Genomic DNA, 24,331 nt, shown 5'->3' with positions numbered 1-24,331 from the left:
CCAAGCATTTCAGAAAATGATATTCAACCTGTAAATAGCTTTGTCCCAAACCCCCTGAGCTTCCCTCCCTACTTCCCTGCCCACTCTTTGCATAGGAAACACCCCAATCACCAGATATTTCCCCCCACAACCCAGCAACTAAAGGGGAAAATCCCTCATGAAACAGGGAGCCCCTAGATTGTAGCTCCAGTGCGACAGCCACCATCTGTGCTCGCTAATTGGTTCCCAAGTGGTACTGGTCCCTGGATATTCTTAAATCTCTAAGTGCAGGAATGGAGTAGTAAACAATTTAAACATTTAGGCATATAACTTCATTTCTCTCTGTGTGTATGTGTGTATATATACATTTATGTATTTATTTTTTATTTTTATTTTTTGAGATAGAGTCTTGCTGTTGCCCAGGCTGGAGTGCAGTGGCAGGATCTTGACTCACTGCAACCTCTGCCTCCCAGGTTCGAGCGATTCTCCTGTCTCAGCCTCCCAAGTAGCTGGGACTACGGGCGCCCACCACCACACCTGGCTAATTTTTTTTGTGTTTTTAGTAGAGACAGGGTTTCGCTATGTTGGCCAGGCTGGTCTTAAACTCCTGACCTCAAGTGACTGCCCGCTTTGGCCTCTTGAACTGCTGAGATTACGGGCGTGAGCCAGGGTGCCTGGCTGGTATTTATACTTTTTAAATTGCCTTTGTTGTTCACAGTATCCTATTTCTAAATCTGTTTTTTGTTTGTTTTAAAAGAAAAGCCTAAAATACCTCTTTTGGTTTTGCTTTTTGCTTTGCTTTGTCTTCCTAGCCTCTAAAAACCTGGGTAGCTGGTCTGATGTGTCAGGACCCAGGACTCGCTCTCTTGTTGCTCCACCATTGGAGCCTCAACCTCGGATTCAAGATGGTGGCACCTACATTCCAACAGAGCCAAAGGCGCATGCATGCCATCTTCTAAGGAAAATTACTGGAAGCAGCAGCATGAGGCTACGTCATGCGTCCTGTTTAGCAGGACCGTGTTGTATGGCACATCCAACTAAAGAGGGAGGCTCATTGAGTAGTATTTATTCAGGGTGGCCTTATGCCCAGCTAAAAAGTCTTTTACTATGGGAAAGGGGAGAACCAATATTGGGTGACAGCCAGCACTCTCTGGCAGAGCTACTAAGCCTGTTGCTTCATTTATCTCATTTAGAAAATAAACTGTGACCGTATTAATTTCCTTTTCAAAACATTGAAAAATTTGTATTTCCTAAACTATTGAAATAGTAAAAATGGGTATGGCGACCTACCAGGTGCGAGCCCATTAAGTCTACCTTTTCTCTTCTTGGTTTTTACTTAAAATATTTTATTGAAAAATGATGGAATTTAAAGTCGCTTTTTCCGACGCAAGTGAACTATTCGGTAAGAGCTCTTATGAAATGAATCTTATTTTTTGAGTTAACACTGATAATATTTACGCTTGGTACACTTGAAATATAAAAACCTGCTTGGTAACAACATGCTAGAATTTAAAATTAATAAAAGTAATGAATTAATGATAAAACTTTATTCCCATAACAGAAATTTACTAAGCATTTACTATGTGCCAAGTGCTGTGCAAAGGTCAGGGATGGAAATAGTGAGCTCACAATCCAGTGTGTACAGCTTCCTAGACTTGGTTCCTTGAAAGGAAAACTCACTGGAGTTTGGACTCCAAATCACAAATGTGATTTGGCAACTGATAAGTCAGGTATCTGGTAATTCAGAAGCACAGGAAATGATTAAATGCCACATTTGACAAGATCTGGCAGCTGCTTTGTGAAACTGAAAGAACAGGGTTGCTTGGAGGCAATGATCACAGCTTGGAGTTTCATTTTTCCTTACTACAGTAGGCAGTGTTTTATTGTGGCCGTTTGAGAGATGTCTTACCAGTATGAATTACTCGGTCAGGTGAAAAACTTCACCTAAGTTTATTTTACTTTTACTTATTTTTGAGACAGAGTCTCACTTTGTCACCCAGTCTGGAGTGCAGTGGCACAATCTCGGCTCACTGCAACCTCCACCTCCCAGGTTTAAGGGATTCTTGTGCCTCAGCCTCTGGAGTAGCTGGGATTACAGGTGTATACCAGCATGCCCAGCGAATTTTTGTATTTTTAGTAGAGATGGGGTTTCGCCCTGTTGGCCAGGCCGATCTCAAATTCCTGACCTCAAGTGATCTGCCCGCCTTGGCCTCCCAAAGTGCTGGGATTAGAGGTGTGAGGGACCACACCTGACCAAATTTTATTTCATTTTTTATTTCGTGAGATGGAGTCTCTCTGTCATCCAGGCTGGAGTGCAGTGGCGCAATCTCCACCTCCCAGGTTCAAGCTATTCTTGTGCCTTAGCCTCCCAAGTAGCCGAGATTATAGGCGCCCACCACCACACCCAGCTAATTTTTATACTTTTAGTAGAGACAGGGTTTCACCATGTTGGCCAGGCTGGTCTTGAACTCCTAATCTCAAGTGATTCGCCCACCTCAGCCTCCCAAAGTGCTAGGATCACAGGCATAAGCCACCACACCCAGCCCCAATTTTATTTTAAAATGAGCTAGTTATATATTTATTTCTGTGCTTAATAAATTTATGTTGAAGTAGAATTCTTGATCATTTTAAATGCAGGCCAGTTGCTTTTGTGATTTTATGTTATTGGTACTACTGCTGCTGTTTCCTTGAGGTTACTGAAATTCTTATGTTGGGAGATAAGAAGCAAGTGTTGTTGGACCAAGGTCACACCAAAAATAGATCCCCGGGATAGAACCAGAATTTCAGAATTCTTTTCCTATCTCCTCCTCCTCATGGATCTGACCACTTGTATTGGCATTCCATTTAAATAGTTGAAATTGATGGTTGTGATTTCACATTTTCCCCCCTAGTGCATGGTAAAGACTTTGAGCTGGAGGAGTTGAAAGTTGTGGCTGTTAAAAACATGTTCTGCTTTGGATGTTCCTTTTTTGCATGAGCTCCCTTGCTCTTAATCAGAGTCACACCCATAGTAAAGTGCACTGAGTCAGGGTAAGAACTAGAACCCTCAGGCTCAAATGTCACATGAGCGTCATATTCACCAGAAATGGGGTTTAGTTCCAGCATGCTCTTTCAAGGAGGCAGGAAAAAAAGGTATCTTGTGAAATTTTGGGAAGGCCAGGATAAAATTGCTCGTCTTGTGTTCCAGTTAAAAGTAGCAGGCATTCTTTGCCTTTAACTTTACCTTTAGCACAGATCTTAACATACTTAATAGACCTTAATTATAACTGACCATGCTCTGCTGAAATATATTTTTTAATGAGTACACTGGAGTGCTTTAGTGACGTCATGAAATCAAGCAGAAAGGAGACTCTGGGTATAGTGGTTTACAGCAAGATCTGGGAGCCAGGGAGTGCTAGGTACAACTCCTGTTTTGTCACTTAGCAGCTGTGTGATCTAGGGCAAGTTACTTGTCTTCTCAATTTGTGTCCACATTTGTAAAATGGGTGGTGGCAATAGTGTCTCTTATATGATTGTCTCTTACAGTGTCTCATATTATTAGGCAGAGTGTCTAATATGAGAGCATGGGAGATGACAGCTGTTGGTATTAGCAATAATAGCTTGTTTGCCTCATTCAAACGTAGGATATGTTCGTGATTTCTTAGAAAGTTATTAGAAATCTAGTCTTTTGAATGTGACATTGTAGTTTATAGTCAAAAGAGAGCCTCAGCCTTTTAAACAGCTTTCTGTGTAAACATGAAAATTCCGGGCTAGATTTGTTCCACTGTGAACTGTAGCTCATACTTGCCCAACTGGATTATCCAGTTAGCATAATTTAAAAATAGGGTTTGGTGTTTTTCTTGGCCAAACACCCTTAAGGTTACAAAAAAAGTAGGACCAGCTTCCTGCCCTCAAGGAGTTGATAGCCTAGTAAAGTGAAGTTGGGAGAAGTACGTGACCTGGAAAGTGTACTTTGGGGATGATGAAACTTGAGTTAGGGGTCTTAAAGGCAAATACGTAGGTAAAGCCTGGAGCTGGAGCTTGGTAACTGGTGGTGAGACTTTATGGGGTGGGGACAATGTGGCAGGAAAATGTGAGCAAAGGCGTCAAAGCCCTTGTGTGCCTGGGAAGTGAGGGGAGCAGGGGCAGCTCCTGGTGGATGGCCAGGGTGTGGCCAGATGGAGGAGGAGGGCTCCCAGTTGTGGTGGGAAGAATGTGGCACATTGGGAAGGGCATTGGGCTAGGAGTCCTACCCATGTCAGGGAATGTCTGAGCCTTGGATTTTTATTCTCTAAAATGAAGATACTCGCCCCCCCAATTGCTGAGACATTTGAATAAAAGTATATGTGGAGGGCTTTGTAATTTTAGAAGGTCCTACAAATGTGAGTGGTTTGTTTGCTACTTAGGTTTTTTTGGCCAAGAAAAATATTGGGATGCATGAATAATATCTACGTAAGGTTGCATTCATCCCATTTATCGAATGCCAAGGATATACCAGGTACTGCTGTAGGTGTTATCAGGGAACTAAAGAAGAGTCCCTGTGCCCATGGAGCTAACAGCATTCTAGGGGAGGAAAGATGGGCAACTGACTTTCATGATCTCAGGTACTGATGAAGGCTGTGAAGATTATTTCATCAGGTGAATGTAGGTGTGATTTAGAGCTGGTAGCTAGGATGATCAAGGAAGGGCCTCTGTGAGAAGGGCATGGTTGGCCGGGCACAGTGGCTCATGCCTATAATTCCAGCACTTTGGGAGGCTGAGGTGTGTGGATCACCTGAGGTCGGGAGTTCGAGGCCAGCCTAACCAACATGGTGAAATCCCATCTCTACTGAAAATACGGTATTAGCTGGGCATGGTGGCTCATGCCTGTAATTCTAGCTACTTGGGAGCCTGAGGAGAATTGCTTGAACCCTGGAGGCAGAGGTTGCGGTGGGCTGAGATTGCGCCATTGCACTCCAGCCTGGGTAAAAAGGGTGAAACTCCATCTCAAAAAAAAAAAAAAAAACAGAGAGAAGGGGATGGTTGAGTTAGCCCTTAGGGATATGAAGGATGCAACCAGCGAAGATCGAGTCAAGAGGGTTTGGAACCAAAGGAAGCAGTTGTGGTGACTCAGAGATGGAAATGTGAGCCACCACTCCCCGCCAACCATCCCCTTCTCACAGAGACCCTTCCTTGATCATCCTAGCTGTGTTCAAAGGACAGACATGGAGTCAGTGTGGCAGGAGCACACACCTGAGGGGCTGCACCTGGAGAGGCAGATAAAGGGCAGCTCACCATGGGCCTTGTAGAATGTAGCAGGAATTCAAATTTCATTCCATTGGCCATTGGAACCCATTGGAGGGCTGTAAGGAGAGGAGTGATGTGATATGACTTGAGATGTGCAAAGAACAGCAGTTGCTCCATGGAGGAAAGACTGGGGTGGAACAAGAGTAGAAACAAACCAGTTAGAATGATACTACAGTTGTCCAGGTATGACGTGATGGTGGCTCAGGCCTTTGTTGTAGGAGTTTGCAGGAGCTCAGAGCATACAGTGAAAATGGCCACCTTGAGGCAAAACACAAATGAAAGGGTTGATCACAAATTTGATTAAAGCTAGCAGTGAGAACACTGCAGAAGGACTACTGAGAAGTGGTCAGAGAGTAAAATGTGGAGGTAGAGCCTGTAGACTTTATTGATGCATTGGACATGGGATGTGAGGGCAAGTGAAGAATCATTGATGACTCCAGGAAGTTTCTGGCCTGAGCACCTGGGTAGATAGTGTACATTTAGTAAGACAGTGAAGGGGGCTGGGCATGGTGGCTCAAGCCCCTGTAATCCCAGCACTTTGGGACCCCGAGGCAGGTTGACCACTTGAAGCTGGTCATTTGAGACTAGGCTGGCCAATGTGGTGAAACCCCATCTCTACTAAAAAAAAAATGTGTGTGTGTGTGTGTGTGTGTGTGTATTTGTGTATATATGTGTGTGTATATTTGTGTATATATATTGTGTGTATATATGTATATACACGCGCGCACGCGCGCGCGCGCACACACACACACACACACACACACACACAATTAGCTGGATGTGGTGGCGTATTCCTGTAATTCCAGCTACTTGGGAGGCTGAGGAATGAGAATCACTTGAACCCGGGATCACTTGAACCCAGGGTGGAGGTTGCAGTAAGCTGAGATTGCATCACTGCACTCCAGCCTGGGGAACAGAGTGAGATTTTGTCTCAAAAGAAAAAAAACCTTTAAATAAAGATAGAGAATGAGGCCGGGTGCAGTGGCTCCCACCTATGATCCCAGCACTTAGGGAGGCCAAGGTGGGTACATCAGTTGAGGTAAGGAGTTCAAGACAAGCCTGACCAACATGGTGAAACTGTCTCCACTAAAAATACAAAAATTAGCCTGGCATTGTGGCAGATACCTGTAATACCAGCTACTCGGGAGGCTGAGGCAGGAGAATCACTTGAACCCGGGAGGCGGAGGTTACAGTGAGCAGAGATCACACCACTGCACTCCAGCCTGGGTGACAGCAAGAGACTCTGTCTCTGGAAAAAAAAAAAAAGATAGGGAAGGCTTATGGCAAGCCTGGCTGTGGGAGAAGCTGAGTTCTGGTGCCTACTTTTATGATTCAAAATCTGTTTTTTGTGAAATCACATGGCACTTAAAGATATGTCTATTATCTATTTTGAACATATTAAATATGAGATGTTAAGTGGAAATGTTTAGTAGGCAATTGAATATCTGAGTACGGAGTTCAGGAGAGAGGCTGGGGCTGAAAAGAGGTGTTTTGAGAGTCATCAATGCATGGATGGTGTTTCCAGCCGCAGGATGAGAGCGCACCTAGAGATGAGGAAAGGGTCTAAGATCTGATGGAAGTGAGGAGCAACCAGCAAGCTCGAGGAGAAATTGGCAAGTACTGACTGACTTGTACATACATCAGCCTTGCTGTCCTTCTTCCCACTATTTGGTCTAGTTCCCAGTTGAATCAAATTAGAGGACCAAAAGTGAACTGGCTAGGGGATGTCACAGAGACTTAGATCTCTCTCCTCTTAAATCAGAGCAGTGAGCCCGCAGTTTAAATCTCTTGATGGCGGGGTGTGGTGGCTTATGCCTATAATCCCAGCACTTTGGGAGGCCGAGGCAGGAGAATTGCTTGAGCTCAGGAATTTGAGACCAGCCTGGACAAGATAGCAAAACTCCATCTCTGCAAAAAATACTAAAATTAGCCAGGTGTGGTGGCATGCACCTTTAGTCCTAGCTACTGGGGAGCTGAGGTGGGAAGATTGCTTGAGCCTGGGAGGTGGAGGTTGCTGTGAGCTGTGATCATACCACTGAACTCTAGCCTGGGTGACAGAATGAGAATCTGTCTGGAAAAAAAAGTCTTTTCTTGTGGGGGCAAGATAGGAATGATGATAGTGGATAGTTTGTTACCTTGAAGAATATATAGACAGTGGTACATTTTCAGTTAGCGAGGGGAAGAAAACATTAGAAAGGGCTCTCTGTGCATGGTACCCTCCTAGTGGTACCGTTTGAAGCTCCATCAGTGAAGAGGTGCCCTGGTGTTTATTCTCACTGCTAACTTTAATCAAGTTGGTGGTCAACCCTTACATTTGTGTTTTGCCTCAAGATGGCCACTTTCACAGTCTGCTCTGAGCTCCTGCAAACTCCTAATAATCCAAGGGACAGAGGGGCGCGGTGGTATAGTATTGTGGTACCACTCTTATGATTCAAAATTTGTTTTTTGTGAAATCACGTGACACTTAAAGATATGTATATTATCTTCTCTATCGTCTTTTCCTCCCTTCATTTTTACTTTGGTAATTTTATCTATTAAGACTGTGAAGGAACTTGACATTTTAGGGATTTCTTGTAAATGTTGTAATGAAATATGGTTTTGGAATTTGATTCAGAAAGAGGCGGAATGTAGTTCATTTTCTTTCTCCTGCTTTTCTCAACCTTCCATTTCTTTACAGGTGGTTCTTTGCTTCAATTATCAGAGGCCTTAAATGCAGGCTGCATAGTTGACCATGCAACCTGTGTGGCTCCCTTTGAAACTTTGTCCCTACTGCTGTAAAATTAGGAGCTAAAATGAGATCAAGCTGGGCTTCCTTGAGCTCTTCCAGGGGATAGGGACTGCTGGGAGTCAATGGCAGCAAATCTGTCTAAAGGGATGAGCAGCAACAAAGCAACACAGGAGGCAGGAAAGGACCAGGCTTCATTGATGGAGGTGATGCTTGAGCTGAGATGTAGAGGGGATTGGGGGCTGAGCAGGTGCTTTCTGGAGAATGGGCAGCATTTGCACAGTGTGGAAGCGCAAACAAAGAGCCTGGTGGACCGGCTCCAGATGGTGACCCCGTCAGTAGGAATAGGATGATTCTCCTGCATTTTCTCATCTATAAGTAGCCATGTGGAGAATCCAAAAATGGGTTGCCGACATTCAAAATCACTAGTGCTGTTAGTTCTGCAAGTGTAAAATGAGAAACAAAGTTCAAGTCATCTGCTGAGTTGAAGTTTCCTAGACTTTCTCACAAAACCCATGTTAATGGGCCCATTTTGGTGTTTGTAACCTGGTGAGTTACAGATAAGGGCATTTGCATTGTAGCTAAGAGTTGCCTTTTGAAACCTCTCAGCCCTAGCTTTGGTTTCCCAAATGTGGTGGGTATTTGGAGTAAACTGCTCTGAGGTGAAGCAGTTAGTTACGCGTTCAATTTTGAGAGCAGTTTCCTTCGCAGCCCTTACAAAACGCATTGCTCGGTAGGAATTGCTGGAAATTAGAACCACTGTCTCCTCTAATAAGGCTAGTTAAGGTGGGGAGGTGGGCCCAGTCACAGCACAGGGCAGAACAGTCACTTAGCCAGGAGCTCAGGAAATGTGTGCTGAATGAAAGAACAGAGGAGTGACAGGTCATGTTCTCAGCCTGGCAGCTGGCATTTCTGTGTCACTTTACTCAAAGATTTGCAGACCAAACTTTTTAAAACAATGGCTACGTTAATTATAATCTAACTCTTACACAATTGTTTTTTAAAAAATCATAGTACAGGGCTGGGTGCAGTGGCTCATGTCTGTAATCCCATCACTTTGGGAGGCCAAGGCAGGAGGATTGCTTAAGCTTAGGAGCTCAAGACCAGCGCGGGCAACACTGTAGAACCCTGTCTCTACTAAAAATACAAAAAACTAGCCAGGTGTGGTGGTGCTCGCCTGTAGTCCCAGCTACTCAGGCTGAGGTGGGAGGATTGCTTGAGCCCAGGAGGTGGTTGCAGTGAGCCATGATCATGCACTGCACTCCAGCCTGGGTGACAGATCGAAACCCTGTCTCAAAAAGAAAATCACAGTACAGATGGAATACAAAGGTGTTTTTGTTAGTTTGCTTTAAAGAACTTGAGCCTTCGAAGGAGGATGTGGCTTGTTGGTAATGAGCTGAAGGATGATTGCATGGAGCCTGTCTGGATGATCCAAGAGACTTTCCTGGGCAGGGGCATTGACAGGGATATTCCCTACTTTCTTCTAGCTTTAGAGGATCTGCTTTAGAAATGGCTTAAGGTTTCTCAAAGTTTTACGTCTGCTGTGTTGAAATTAGTAAACTGTCTTTTAATTGTGTAAATTACTTGGCTTGTTCATTCCAGATACCCCACTGGGTGTCCTTTAAGTGCTAGGCACTGAGCTGGATGCTAGGTGATGCAACAGTGACCTGGACAGGTGTGGCCCCTCCCCCCACAGAGCTGACCTTGTAGGGAGGGAGAAGGACAGTGAGCAAGTGATCTCACACACAGTTGTATCATCACTAATTGTGGCCGTTGCTGTTCAGGAAAGGTAAGTGAGAAGTTATAAGAGGTGGGACCTCATCTAGCCTGGAAAGCGTGGGAAGGTTTTTAATTAGAGACATGAAGGGTGAGTAGAAGGATGCCAGGAGGAGAGAAGAAACCCTGCAAAGGTCCTGACCAGGAGAGTGCTGGTGGTTGGAGGGTGTGATAGAAGCCCAGTGCTTCAAGGGTAGAGAGCGATGGAGAAGGTTAACCCAGAACGTGCCCTTCAGAAATACTTAACCCAAAATGCTTTTACCGAAGCCATTGTTAGGATCCAAGTTCTTGGTGTCTAAGCACAACTGAACGTAAATAAGAGGCTGTTTGGATTTTCTGCTGTGGGAGGCAGGATGCTATACTCGCAAATAAGTCTGTGTCTTGACCCTCCAGACCCGCTGCTGCAGTAGGTTAAATGGCAAAAGGGAGTTAGGTTGCAGAGGGAATCAAGGGTGCTCATCAACTGACTTTAAAATCAGGGAAGTATCCTGGCTTCTCCAGATGGGCTCTGCAGTCACAGGGATACTTATATTATGGAAGAAGAAGACTTGAAGATGCTATGCTGCTGGCTGTATTGATGAAAGAAGGAACCATGTGCTAGGGAAAGTTTTTCTGTTGGGCACTAGGCTTAGAGCCTGAGTGACTAAATAATCTGTACAACAAACCCCCGTTACATGACTTTTCCTACCTAACAAACCTGCATGTGTACCCCTGAACCAAAACTAAAAGTTAAAAAAAGAACTGGAAAGGGCAGGGAAACAGATCCTCCCTTAGAGCCTTCAGGAAGGAATGCAGCCCAGTGAGACCTGGGTTGGCTCTGGGCCCTAAGGAACTGTGAGATAATAAGATAAGATGAAAGCTATTTTATTAACTATGTATTTTAAGCCACTAAGCTTGTGGTCATTTGTTACAGCAGCAATACAAACTCAATTCAAAGTCTCATTGCATAGGTGGCTGTTACCACCTAGTCACTTGGCAGTGACGACCTCTGATGCTTGCTTTGCTGCTCACAGAGCCGTGAAGAGTGGCTCTTACTGATCACACCCTCCAGGTAAATATTGCTCAGTAAATACTTATTGAAGATCTGCCACGTGCCAGACCCTGCTCTCAAAGCTTGGGATATTCCTGGGAGAAGCGGTAAGATGTGTGCCCTGAGCAAGTTTCATTCAGATGCCTCTCAGCCCTGCCCCATGCAGAAGGCCAGCACGAGGGTGTTTCACGTCCAGACACCAACCCTGACAGCGGCTGCTGCTAAATAGTTGTGAACAGTGGTGACTTCTCCCTGAAAAAGAAGTTCCTTTCTTATTTTAATTACTTGGAGGAAAACGTGTGTGTGTGTGTGTGTGTGTGTGTGTGTGTGTGTGTGTGCGTGCGCGCGCGCGTGTGTGTACTGAAATACTTTCCTTCCAGTTTATTCTGAAATGATTCTTTGGGACTGATCAAATGGGACAAACTGAATACAGTAATATTTGCTGAAGCATAGCTCATACTGCTGGATAGAACTTGTGAGGGCAAAGTTCTCAGATGTCTTTAGATTTCAAATCAGTCACCAAAATAAGGAAAATAGTTTTTTCATAACTTAAAGTACACACATACCCACATGCATATAGGCTGGAAAGCCTGATTCAAAGTGTTAGTCTGATGGATTGATTTTTTTCTAGCTCAAAGGGAGAAGAGCTTACAGAGGCAGAGGCACAGGGTTTGGATAAAGGTACAAGCAGGCTTGAATGGCTCCTCTGCTTCTCTTTACCAGGTGGGGAAGGCCTGGGAAGGGGCACCCTTAACTAAAGAGAGGGGAGTAAAGACTGAGCAGTCAAGGCAGGCTACCAGGTTTGCTGAGGGCAGCCTGGTAGAGGGTGTGGACATTCCCTGTTAATCACTGGCCCTTAGAGAGCAGGCACTTCCCCTGCATTCAGAGGAGGGACAATACTTCTGTCAGTGGACACATGGAGGGTCAAGCTGCGGGAAAGGAGAGGGGCCCTTACAAGGCCAGTGAGCTTTGACCAGATGAGCTACCCTCAGGTAGCCTGATCATGTAGAGACTGGCCATGTGGCTTCCCAGGCCCAAATAACTCACCCATGCTGGTGAAACCATACCAGAGCCAGATGCAGCCAAACGCAGCCACACTGTTGAGATTTTAAGTGTGGCGCTATTGAATTCAAGCTGCTGCATTGGTCTGGTTTCTTTGCCAGCTTTCTGTCTGAGGCTGGGGTGACCATATCATTTATCTTCTTAACAAGGACACTTTTAATGAAAGGGAATGGAGTGAACATTCAAGTTTTAGACAAAAGGTATGACCCAGGACTGTCGTGGGGAAAGCTGGACATACGGCCAGCTAGCTAAGGCTAGAAGCATTAACCATTCGATAGGATGGTCTGATGACCAAAAATGGCTCAGTACAGCATAGCCTGTGTGTGGAAGGGCCTCAGCCCCTCCGAAAGAGAGGAATTGTCCCAGGTGCCCTTGTTGGCATTCATGTCCACAGCATAGGCAGCTCTCTCATGTGTAGGGGTCTAGAATAGGTGTTTTCTTTATACCCCAAATACAAAACAAGATTTAGTTTTTACCCCAAAATTACCCCCCTTGTATTTGAAGGTTACAAAATTGTTCTCTTATGAGAGCTACCCTTCTGACTACTTTATTTTGGAATGACACAGTCGTCTGTTTTAAACACCTTAGCTAATCTAACAGGACATCAATCTATTTTAATTGTGGATGCTAATAGAGGTTAACTTTGGTTTTAAATAAAAATGAATTTATTTAATTTAAAGAGGGAGGCAGGCTGGCGTGGTGGCTTATGCCTGTAATCTCAGCACTTTGGGAGGTCGAGGCAGGCAGATGACTTGAGGTCAGGAGTTCAAGACCAGCCTGGCCAACATGGTGAAACCCCATTTCTACTAAAAATACAAAAATTAGCTAGGCATGGTGACGGTCACCTGCAATCCCAGCTACTCAGGAGGCTGAAGCAGGAGAATCACTTGAACCCAGGTGGCGGAGGTTGCATGAGCCAAGATCATGCCACTGTACTCCAGCCTAGGTAACAGAGCAAGATTGTGTCTCCAAAAAAAAAAGGGGGACAAAGAAATTTAGCTCACATTCAGTACTCATTCCTCTCAGGATTTAGCATCATAATTGCAAGTACTGGATGTTACAAATTTTAAAACATCCTGGAAATGTTCTAGAAAACTAGGTTAGACATTGCTCTCTGATGAATTAATGTCAGAGAAACATAGAGTTTGATTAAAATTGTTTGAAATACAAATAAAACTTTTTAAATGAATGTTTAGTATGTATAACTTTAAATGTTTGTATAAATTTAAGTGATCAAATGTCAGCAGACTTTCATCTGCATTCATAAAAGCTTAAATATATATACATGTTAGCCAAAAAAAATGTTTGGAATGTTTTTCCCCATTATACTCATTTATTTCGGCATATACAGTATGTGAGGAGTGGTAGGCGTGATAAGAGAGAGGCTGTAGTAACAGCTGGGGGAAAGGCATCCCCCTTCCAACTGTGGGAAACTAGGCTGGGAGAAAAATCTGATTCCTGCAGGAAATGATTGTACTTTGACTTGTGGTTCCAGATGGCAAACTGGGTATATGAGTTTGCTTCCAGGCTCCTCAAGGTTTCCTAATAGTTGAGAGATTATGAAGAGGCAGAAAGCAGATGGGATCTGGGCTTAGGACTTAGCAGGGGAAGAAGCCAAGTCTAGAGTTAATCTTGTGCCCTTCCCCTGCCCCCCAACCAGGAGTGATCAGGGAAAGTGGGGACTAGGAGAGAGGAGTGGGTCTGGAAGTGAAGGATGATACAGGGGACCGCGGAGACCAGGTGATTCCGTCATTCCCTACCTCTGCGTGGAATATGGGCTGCTGGAACTGAACACCCTGGCTGTGGGGAAAATACTAAACCCATAGCACTTTTGAGGGGCCGGGTATCGGGGAATGTTGACATGTACATGTTTTACAAAGCTTAAATTGATCATAATGCACAAAAAGAAATATATATATATATATATATATATATATATTTTGGAAACAGCCTCACTCTGTCACTCAGGCTGGAGTGCAATGATGCGATCTCAGCTCCTGAAGCCTCCATCTCTAGGGTGCAAGCAATTCTCATGTCTCAGCCTTCTGAATAGCTGGGATTACAGGTGTGAATTTGTACTTTGAGTACTGCACCCAGTCAAGAATGAATTCTTTATAGAGGTAGATAAGGCCAAGTCATGACACTAAAAACAAAAAACAACCCCCCCAAAACTAGGGTTTCTAGTGTGACTGCTGGGACCCCAAGAATTAAGCTCTTCATTCTGGCGTTTGAAGAGTGGTTTGCAGTCTGGCAACCAGCTGCCTGCCCACTCAGCCTAAAGCGAATCCCTGGAGTCAGCAGCCCCACCCAGGACTCCCTTTCAGAATTCCTGCTCAGGGTGAGAGCCAGCCAGAAAGGAACCTTTTTATACAACATCAGAACTAAAGAGAACAGGGATTATCAGGCATGTGATGAGAGCTAGCAGCATAAAAGGCAATGGCTGAAGTAAACAGAAAACTACAAGAAACAGATAATCCAGGAACACAAAGAACTGTAGGAAAACTTCTAGGCAAAATACTTAGAATTTTGGGAACATGTTAAACCCACAATATAAGGATAGGATCTGTTACGTAAAAGGCACAATCAGAACAAAGAGCTCTTGAAGACTGCAAATGTGACTGCTGAAATGAACAATTTCAGTATAAATACCAGAAAATGTAGTTGAAAAATCTCAGAACCATAGAGAAGGAGGGAAAATGAGAGAAAAGGTAGATTAACCCCAGAGGTTCACCACCTGACTAGTGAAGAGAGGTTCCGGAAAGAGGACAGAAAACATAAGGAATGAAATGATCCACACACAATAAGAGGAGTGTCCGGGAAATTCATGTCCTGAGTCTGTGGAGGGAAAGAGGTTCGCCATCGTGCGTACAGAATGCCTCGGGTGAAGTGGAGAATGTAAAAGTCACCCTCGGTGATGGCTCAGGCACTTTAGGAGGCCGAGGCAGCTGGATCCCTTGAGGCCAGGAGTTCAAGACCAGCCTGGCCAACATGGCAAAACCCCATCTCTAATAAAAATGCAAAAATTAGCCAGGCATGGTGGTGCATGCCTATAATCCAGCTACTAGGGTAGCTGAGGCACGATTAAGCGCTTGAACCCAGGAGGCAGAAGATCATGCCACTGCACTCCAGCCTGGGCGACAGAGGGAGACTCTGTCTCAAAAAAAAAAAAACCTTTTGGGAATCAGACTAACACCAGAATTTCCATTGGCAACACTGGATACTAGAATTAATTACAGCAGTGCCATCAAGGTTCTGAAGAAAATGTTTTTCAACTGGGAGTTCTATACCCAAACCATCAAGGGTGAGAGCACCATAAAGACATATTTATACATGTAGGGACTCAGTTTACCTGTCATATGCCATTAGGACAGTATTTAAGAAAGTAATTCAAACAAGGGGAAACATCAGATCCCATATCAAAGCCAGTCACTTCACTATAGCTGTGAAGGATTTTTCTAGCATGATCCTGTGTAGCAGGCCTGGCAGAGCATCAGGTCTGTGTTGCAGCAGAAGGTTCCAGGGGCTCTGAGAAGGGAATGTAAGCAAAGATGAGTTCCTGATTTAACGCAGGGTATGCTTGGCAGCTTGGAGAGGACTGAGGCTTGGATAAAGGTGAGCAATGTAAGAAAAAAGGCAATGAGCAAAGCCAAGGAAAGCAAGAGTCACGGCCCGGATGTGAAATACACGAAGCGTCTGATAGAACGTAAGAGCAGCCAGCCAGTTTTCTTTGAGGCCAAGGGCTTCTGATACTGCTACCAGATAGAAAAAGAAAAATCAAAATACAGTTTGGTTCAGCACTAAATAATATTTATTTGGCTATGTAAAAGGTGACTGAATTGGCGTTAAAAGGCACAATGTAAGTGCTAATAGATCCTGTGAGTGTAAATGTGTAGCTGGCAGATGGCAGGACATGGAGCAAGTAAGAGGAAGAATCCAAGTGCCGATAGCTTTGTCTCACTAACGAGGGAATCAAAATTTTTGTCAAAAGTTGAAGGGAAAATAGAGGTTTAAATATATAAAACTCAGAGTAGCAAACAGAGGCGCTAAATCTAGTTATTAAACATCGGATGGGAAGTGGCAAGCAGTTCTTTCCTTTTTCATATTATGGGGCCAACAGTTATTGCCTAAGGCTGATAAATCAATCAATACATATATAATCAGAATTATGGGGAAGTAAATCCAGAATGAAAAGTAAGAGATTTGTCCAGGGTGTGGGGCTTGGGATGAGTTTGGAATCTGTTGCTTTCTAATGTTCTTTATTTTTAATTTCCTATCATTTGTACTTGTTACTTTAACAAAAATTAAATACTGAGTTTGAAAATGGGTTAAATGTAGAGGTGTCACAACTGCCCTAGCAATGCTACTTTCCAACTCTTTAGGTCTTAATTTGGACAAACTAAGAAGGCTGTGTTTTAAATTAAGCAACAATAGTGTTCTTGTTCTAATGGTACGGTATTTCATGTTTCCTGGGCCCAGCTTGCATAGCTAGGGGCAGAATCTTTAATCCTTGAGGAAATGAATTATTGCCAAAGATAGGGGGGCAAAGCTGCTATTGTCCTTAGAGTTTTAAAAGTGTCCCAGTGTTTAGAACTTTTGATTTGAAGTATTTATGCAAAAGTATACCAGCTCGCTTTGGGGGAGAACTTGAATATGTGAAAGGAGGGTGTAGCTTACTTGAAAAACCTTGAAATAACCTCGTGTTCATAGCATGATAGTGAGTCCTGAGTCTTTGTGCCCAGAACTCTGATTAGACTCTGAAGACTTGAATTTATATCATATCCTCTGTTACTGTTATATTTATATTGGTAGACTTTCATATTGCATTTTAGTATTTCAGTGTTTATTTCTTACCTTTAAAGATGATATATTGTGGTTTTGAGTCTTGTCTTATCTTTTAAATGTGTGTTTCTGATGTGTTGAAATCCCAAGGCAGTTTTTATTTCAGTGCACCTTTAAAATTCAGTGGAGGTCATTGTCCACTGGCCAGTTTTGAAATGATCTTAGTTCACACCCAGATTCTAACCCTTTGTTTATTTTGTCTTTCCTTGACCTGATGTGGGAACAGACCTCGTAGGCTCTGCTCTGTTAATTTCCACTGCTTCCCTACAAAGGTTCTAACTCATATCCCTTGGTTCCTGTCACTCTGAAGGTCGAGTTGTTACCATAGCTCTTACTTCCTTCATGCGTACTGGGCTGGTCAGTGATGAGTGCTGTTGCTGCTCTTCTTCTAGGACTTGCTGTGAGCATCCTGGTGGTGCCCAGAGAGTACATGGTTTTCATACTGAACCACCTGGGTGGCCTGGGCCCAGTTTTTGGGTATTTGAGGGACTTGGAGGGAAAGGGAAGAAAGCTGGAATTTGAGCATAAACTGTATTTTGGTGTGGGCTGAGGGTCTCCCTAGGTGTACACTGTCCCTCCTGGACCTGTATCCACTCTGCCAGCTGAGGAGCCAACCATGTCCTGAACAGCTTAGACCAGCACCCAGACCCTAAATGACTTAGATTAGGAAGTAGTTGAGTTGTTCTGTGCTGTCATTGTTGGGACGCAGCTCTATTTACTTTATTTATTGTTCCTGCTCAGTATAGCCTCAGCTATGACCTCAGCTATGAGGCTCTGACCTCCTGCCTTAAGGCTGGCAGAATTAAGAGCCTTTGCTTGTTTCCTGAACTGTGGAGGGCAGCTTTACCTTGAGGGTGAAGGCGCCTCCAGTTGCCCAGTGTGGTTGGGGTTACTGTGTTCTTTCGTCAAGGTACAGCTTTATCTTACCTTTCAGTGATGGGTTCTGTCACCTTAGTGGGTCCCAGGGGATGGGGTGCAGCTGGAGCAAGGGCGCCCTCTGCTGCTTGGTGTCCACTCTTCCTCCTGTGGCCACCCAGGGGATTTGCGAGGGGCAGTGGGACACCTGTGTCTCCTCCATCCCCTGTGGGGCCACCCGAGGTGGAGGAAGGACGGTGCCAGGACCACGTGCAGGCAGGGCCCGCCCAGAGGCAGTGCAACAGCTAGCGTTATTTTCTGTGGGTTTCTCTTGTTGTGTGCAGGTCTCTTCTCGAATCTGTTGTCCTTTTCCCCAAACCACCCTGCTGCCTCCATCCGTCTGTGTGGTCTGCTATCAGCTGAGCAGCCACCGCATGTAAGACACCAGGACCTCTTCTGCAAGAGCTTGGTGTTGACATTTGTGAAATTTTGTCACCACAGCCCCTGTAACCAGCCAACAAGTTCGAGTTAAATGCCTATTCTTTGTCCCACACATACTAGTTACTGAGAGTGGAGAACATGTGCCAGATAGAGGTACCAAGGAGAAGAGAGCCTGGGGGAAGCCAACCCAGTCTGAGGGACTGGACGTGAAAACAGGACAACTTCCACAGCTTTTTAAACCACAGGCCACCCAAAAGCAGCTGTACCCTATAGGGCATGGCAGGCTGTAGAAGCCCGGGGCTAAGACGGTCTCTGACCCTTCGTCCATTAGTGATGCTGACCAGGCTGCCGACCCTCCACCCCATCTTGTCACCCCACCAACTCCCTTGTCTCCATTTCCTCTGGCTCTTTCTCTTGCAGCCTTTGCATGTGCCGTGTTCCTTACCTGGCCATTTCCAGCCCTGATGTCATCTCTTAGTGACACCCTCCCTTCCTCTCCAGCAGGTGCTGGTGCCCACAGCACTCTGTTCCATCCTCTCACTGCCTCTAGCTCCCTGTGTTTTCATGACCTCATGACCTGTTCACGGATCAGGCTTCCCCAGGCCAGAGATTGAGGAGTGGAGGCAATTCCTTATTTAACCTAGGAGGCTCTTGAGTATTTGTTGAATGAATACATGAAAGAATGGGAGAATGGGGTAAACAGGAAATAAGCCCTGTGCCTGCCTTAGATAACTTAGTAGCCACCTTGGGTGTGGGTGAGAAGAGGAAGTGGTTAGAGAAGACACACAGTTATGACATTGACACTCCTGTGCTGCTTTTTCTAGGCTTCTCTTACCTTTACAGGAAATCTCTTCCCCAGCCTTCACTCCACCCAGCTGCAATAATGCTTTGATTCTTCCTTGCCTCTACTTGTCTGTGTTACCTTAATTTTATCAGCATACAAAACAGTTTTGGTCGTGATGTTTTATTTGTGTAAGTTTTGCCCTTTCAACTAGGTTGTAAACTTGAAATCCTGGGTTTTGCTTCCTAAGCAGCGTTGAAAAGGAATGGAGACAACACTGCACCAAGATAATCTTTGTCGTGGCTGCTCCTCAGGGCCTCTGTTTCTCTATCTATAAAACTGGAGGGCTGGACTCTCTCTCAGGGGTTTCCAGTGTGAAAGTCCTGGGGTTCTGTGCCTCTGGTCCTGGCACCCCACTTACCCCTTCCAGTGCGCACCCCATGACTCCACCTCTGACTTCTGCCAAGCACAGTAATAGAACATGTTCACCTCACAGTCTAGGCCAGGTCACCTTCCAGGTACTTGTTTATTGGCATCCCTGGGATCCAGGGACATCACTGGAATAGGTGTAGGGCAGACCCGTGGGGACCCCTGTGGCTTCCGGCCTTGCCCCTGTCCTTTGTTGAGAAGGTTCAGGCACCAAGGACACTGCTCCGGTTCCTAATTAAAGTCCTTGTGTCAGTTCTGTACCTTGGTATGTGCTGTTTTGTTTCTTCAAATGTAGGGGGTTTTGGAGGTAGAGGCTGTGACTGTCCAGAGAGCTGGGAGGAAGGACAGTGCTGGGGCCTGTGTTCCTCCATGAGCCACCCCTCCTTCTCTATCTGGGCATCGTCTGGCCCCTTCCCTGCTTTTGAGGTGCACTTGCGTCCCGCTGCACCTGCTGCATGGTATTGGTTTAAAAAAATCTATTGAATCCTTTATTGGACTGATTCCTTTATTTTGGGACCCAATAGACATGAAGGTAGTAGAGAGTATTCGGTTTGTATTTTCATTTGTTTTGCTTTTGCCTCGGAGATTTGTGGGTTTCTTGATGGCCAAGAGTGACTTTGTTTTCTGTTGTAAGAGTTTGTTGTTTGTGTAGGTTTGTGTTCCCAGTCCTTTTCCTCAGCTCCAGCCTTGTTTCCAAAACTCTGAGCTGCTGGTTTCTCTCTGTCCAGTCAGGTGTGTGTTTTTTGTCTTTGTCTGTTGTCCTAGTTGTTCCATGAGTTAGCCAGACCCCAAAGATTGTAAACTTGATGGTGAGTAAAGGTGTTAGCAAAAGGGACCTCGCAACAAGGTTGTTGGATCTCTAAAGAGCCTCTCCAGCTGTGAGATGGTGAAATTTCGAGGACTGTGGCTTTGGATTAGGAGCCTCCTGATACGAGATAAGAACACTGGGTTGGGGAGAAGAGGGAATGTTACAGTGCCTAGTACATAAGTGGAGCTACACCAGGCATCCCTGAATCCTTTGTGGGAGATTGATTGGATGAGACAGGACGAACAGTTCTAATGTGACAAAAGTGCAAGGAAGGAAGAACTGACTTGGAGAAACAAACATCAAGAAGTACACTTCAAATATATCTGGGTTTTTTTTGTTTGTTTTGTTTTGTTTTAAGATAGAGTCTTGCTCTGTCGCCCTGGCTTGAGTACAGTGGCGCGATCTCACCTCACCGCAACCTCTGCCTCCTGGGTTCAAGTGATTCTCCTGCCTCAGCCTCTCTAGTAGTGGGATTACAGGCACTTGCCACCACACCCTGCTAATTTTTTTGTATTTTCAGTAGAGACAGGGTTTCACCATGTTAGCCAGGATGGTCTCAGTCCCCTGACCTCATGATCCACCTGCCCCAGCCTCCTGAAGTGCTTGGATTACAGCCATGAGCCACCACGCCCCGCATATATCTGCTTTTTATTTGTTCATTCTACCCTAATAAAACTGGAGGAAAAAAAGGAAAGAGGCCAAAGCTGCAAGAGAAAAATTCAGTGGAGTTGTATCTTAGGTTCTAAATCAGTATATAAACTGAAAATTTAAGATCTAGTGAGAAATACCCTTGAAAACTACCTCGGGAAGGCACAGTGTTAGGAACTGACACATTGCTGCTTATTACATTTAGTGTGGCCATTTTTTCCTTCCACTGTTGCACGTCTTTGGTTTTTTCTCTTGAGTTTCCTATGATATCCCTGGCATCATAGGGGTTTAGGGGTTGTGTTCTATGAAGAGGGTGTCTTTTAGACACCAGATCACACTAGGCCAGAAATGCTGATGCTGTGAGAGACAGGCATATATTCATCGTTTCACTATCCCCCCTTTTGCGTCCCCTGTGCAGTTGTGTGTGTGCGTTTTATGTGAACCAGACGTGGGATCTACCTTCGTTCTCACTCACTCACTCACTGCCTAAGCTGTCGAAGTATTTATTAGTGGACTCCTAGACAAAGAATAATCCCACTCTATCCTGGTTCTGACTGATTTAAATGATAAATGTATATTAAATTCAAATCTCCAAATTGTTTCGTCAACAGGTTGCTCGTGGGGGCCCCGCGGGCAGAAGCGCTTCCGCAGCAGAGAGCCAACAGAACGGGAGGCCTGTACAGCTGCGACATTACCGCCCGGGGGCCATGCACGCGGATCGAATTCGACAACGATGGTTCGTTCCTTTCCCTTTCTCCATGTTCACTCAGGCAGCTTGCCTGTACTGTTTCCATGAGGAAGGAGAGTGGGGAAAAACATGTATTCTTGTAGAGAGGACCTCTTTTAATTGCATCGGCCTTGACCGTTTTGTTTTTTGCGCTGAAAATATTTACTTACTTTACTTTCTAAACCACGCTGGGATGCAGCGTGTTTTGCGGCTCCTCCTAACGCTGGTTTCTAAATCGATATGGTGTAGGGATGTTGCCACCTAGTGATGTATTGAGGTTCTGCAGGAGGTTGTGGAAAAACTGATTTCATAACAATGAAGAGAATGAATGTGTATCTTGTATACAGCAGCCAAAAGTTCTCAAAACTATTTGGGGAGAAAGACAGTTTTAACTATCAGACCCCTTTGGAATGCGAGCTGGCTAATATGGATAAAGTTTTCCCGACCATCTCAGATAGAGATTTGTTTTTTTTTTAAGGACTCTGGGTAGGTGGAAGATACCAGAACGTAGGCATGTTGACATCTGGTGTACCTGGCTTTCTGTAGGATGAGCAGAGCAGTTAAGTGTACTCAGAAGCTCTAACCAAACCTCATTTGATATGCTTGGTCTAAGTAGATCTGCAGATTCACGTTTACATTCTTCTCTTGCTTCTTCATCTTTTAGAAATAACATTTATTGGCCAGGCACAGTGGCTTGCACCTGTAATCCCAGCACTTTGGAGGCTGAGTTGGGTGGATCATTTGAGGTCAGGAGGTCAAGACCCGCCTGGCCAACATGGTGGAACCCTGTCTCTACTAAAAATACAAAAATTAGCTGGGTGTGGTGGTGCACGCCTATAGTCCCAGCTACTCAGGAGGCTGAGGCAGGAGAATTGCTTGAACCCTGGAGGCAGAGGCTGCAGTGAGCCAAAATCATGTCACTGTACCCCAGCCATGCCACCTCAAAAAAAGAGAAAAGAAATAACATTTTTAAAATTAGAAAATAATATATTAATTTTAAGAAACTATTAAAATACACAGACCTATGAAGAATAAAAAACAAAATCCACTGGCAATCTCATTATCTAGACTTATTCTTTAACATTTTGGCATTTTTTCTTGTGTCTAAAGTTGTTTAGTTTCATTTTTATAATGATTCAAGATTAAAACTGTTTCTGTATTGCTACTCATTGAGGAATGCAAAAATTTGGATACAGGTCACACAGTGGGTTGAAATCGCTACTGATACGAGCACAGAGTGATGTTTGTGTTCTCCCTCTCTCTAACAATAACTCTCCTGTTTGGCATTGATACATCGTCAGCTACAAGATCCTAAAGTAAATCTGAGTCTTTATCTCACATCTCCAGAAAAGAAAAGAACATTTAATGCTGTTATGTAAAAAAAAATTGGGAAGCATATAGAGAAGTACCCATTTTTTTTTGGTTAGTTTGGATGGAAGTTGGCCTTTTGAATACTGGATTTTACATTGTTGCCTTAAGGGATGTGTTTTGGAGGGCTCCATTAGTCTTAGAGTTTGACATGCCTTCTGCATTCAGGACCCTGAGTATCGAGAGAGGACAAAGGGTATTGTTGGACAAAATAGGCAACTACATAGAGCTAAGCATTTTACGTTTCAAATTTTATGACAGATTCTTACCAAAAAACCACTTCTCTGTTTCCTTGAGATGACAAGTAATTTTTCTGGATTGAGTAACTGAATTTACCAAGCAGCTAGACTCGGAGTCAAGGCCACTTGGAAACAGTTGCTTGTATTTTTGTTCAGTGATGGTTTCTAGCATGTGCAGTCCCTTGAAAGGCTAACTGTGCTCCTTTCTACAGCTGACCCCACGTCGGAAAGCAAGGAAGATCAGTGGATGGGGGTCACGGTCCAGAGCCAAGGTCCAGGGGGCAAGGTTGTGGTAAGTATAGAGACGCATGTTTATCCTACACTGTTGGACTGCTAGTTACGTGCCAGCACCAGGCTTATAGCAGGGGACAAAGCAGGGAGCGAACTTACTGCTTTAAAGCAGGAATGGATATCAAGAAGAAATTGGGCTAGGCGCCGTGGCTCACTCCTGTAATCCCAGCACTTTGAGAGACTGAGGCGGGCAGATCACCTGAGGTCAGGAGTTCGAGACCAGTCCCACCAATATGATGAAACCCATCTCTACTAAAGATACAAAAATTAGCCGGGCGTGGTGGCATGCGCCTGTAATCCCAGCTACTCAGGAGGCTGACACAGAAGAATCGCTTCAACCCCAGGAGGTGGAGGTTGCAGTGAGTTGAGATCATGCCATTGTACTCTAGCCTGGGCAACAACAGCAGAACTCCGTCTCAAAAAAACAAAAAAGGAGAAGAAGAAGAATTCAAAGCCTGTTTCTCCTGTGATTCCCAGCATACTCTGAAACAATCATACAGCCTGCTTTTCTGTAGAACTTTCAGATTTAAATAACTTATTAAAGAACCTTTACTGAATATTCCTAAAATTCTAGATGGTATTAAAAAAGCAAAACAAAACTAGACATCATTTCTGTCCTTGAAACTTTATAGCTTTATAGATAAGTTATTAAAAATATGGGCATGGTCTTGGAAAGTAATAACCAGGTAGTTTTAAACTCTTGTTATTTATTCTGAGTGTTTTCAAATAGAAGGGATAGCAACAAAAAGAGGATTTGTTAGGTGGATTGGGCTAGATGGTCTTGGCAATGCATTCTTGGTTGGAATATGATGATCTTTTTGTCTCCTTCAAAATCTGCTTGCTGTAATGAAATTCACATAGGATTTTGAGGGAAAAAAGTTAGTGTACATTGAGTTTTGATATTTAAGGAATGACATTTATGGAAAATTGATTTGGTATTATACTTTTAGCCTGTTTTTACATGAAGGGTAGCCATTCATACCCTGTAGAAATTATAGAGATTATTTCTATCTCTTCTTGTAATTCTGCCTTTTAAAAATAAGCATATTTTGAGAAATAATCTCAGAG

The 24,331-nt window shown here is 44.3% G+C and overlaps 1 protein-coding gene across 3 annotated transcripts in view; it reads left to right on the top strand.

Moving 5' to 3' along the window:
• The window catches only part of ITGA6 (integrin subunit alpha 6), an 80,642-nt gene that overhangs the window by 18,267 nt on the left and 38,044 nt on the right, over positions 1–24,331 (top strand). For all 3 annotated transcript variants that reach the window (XM_032292945.1, XM_032292942.1, XM_032292944.1), the window contains exons 2-3: positions 21,250–21,374; positions 23,185–23,264. In XM_032292945.1, the coding sequence (XP_032148836.1) occupies positions 21,250–21,374; positions 23,185–23,264 (205 nt within the window). The remainder of the gene's footprint in view (positions 1–21,249; positions 21,375–23,184; positions 23,265–24,331) is intronic.

Source organism: Sapajus apella, unplaced genomic scaffold (genome assembly GCF_009761245.1).
Source record: "Sapajus apella isolate SASKATOON/1434 unplaced genomic scaffold, GSC_monkey_1.0 scaffold28, whole genome shotgun sequence".
Classification (NCBI taxonomy): domain Eukaryota; kingdom Metazoa; phylum Chordata; class Mammalia; order Primates; family Cebidae; genus Sapajus; species Sapajus apella.
This window is presented reverse-complemented; position numbering and strand designations above follow the sequence as displayed.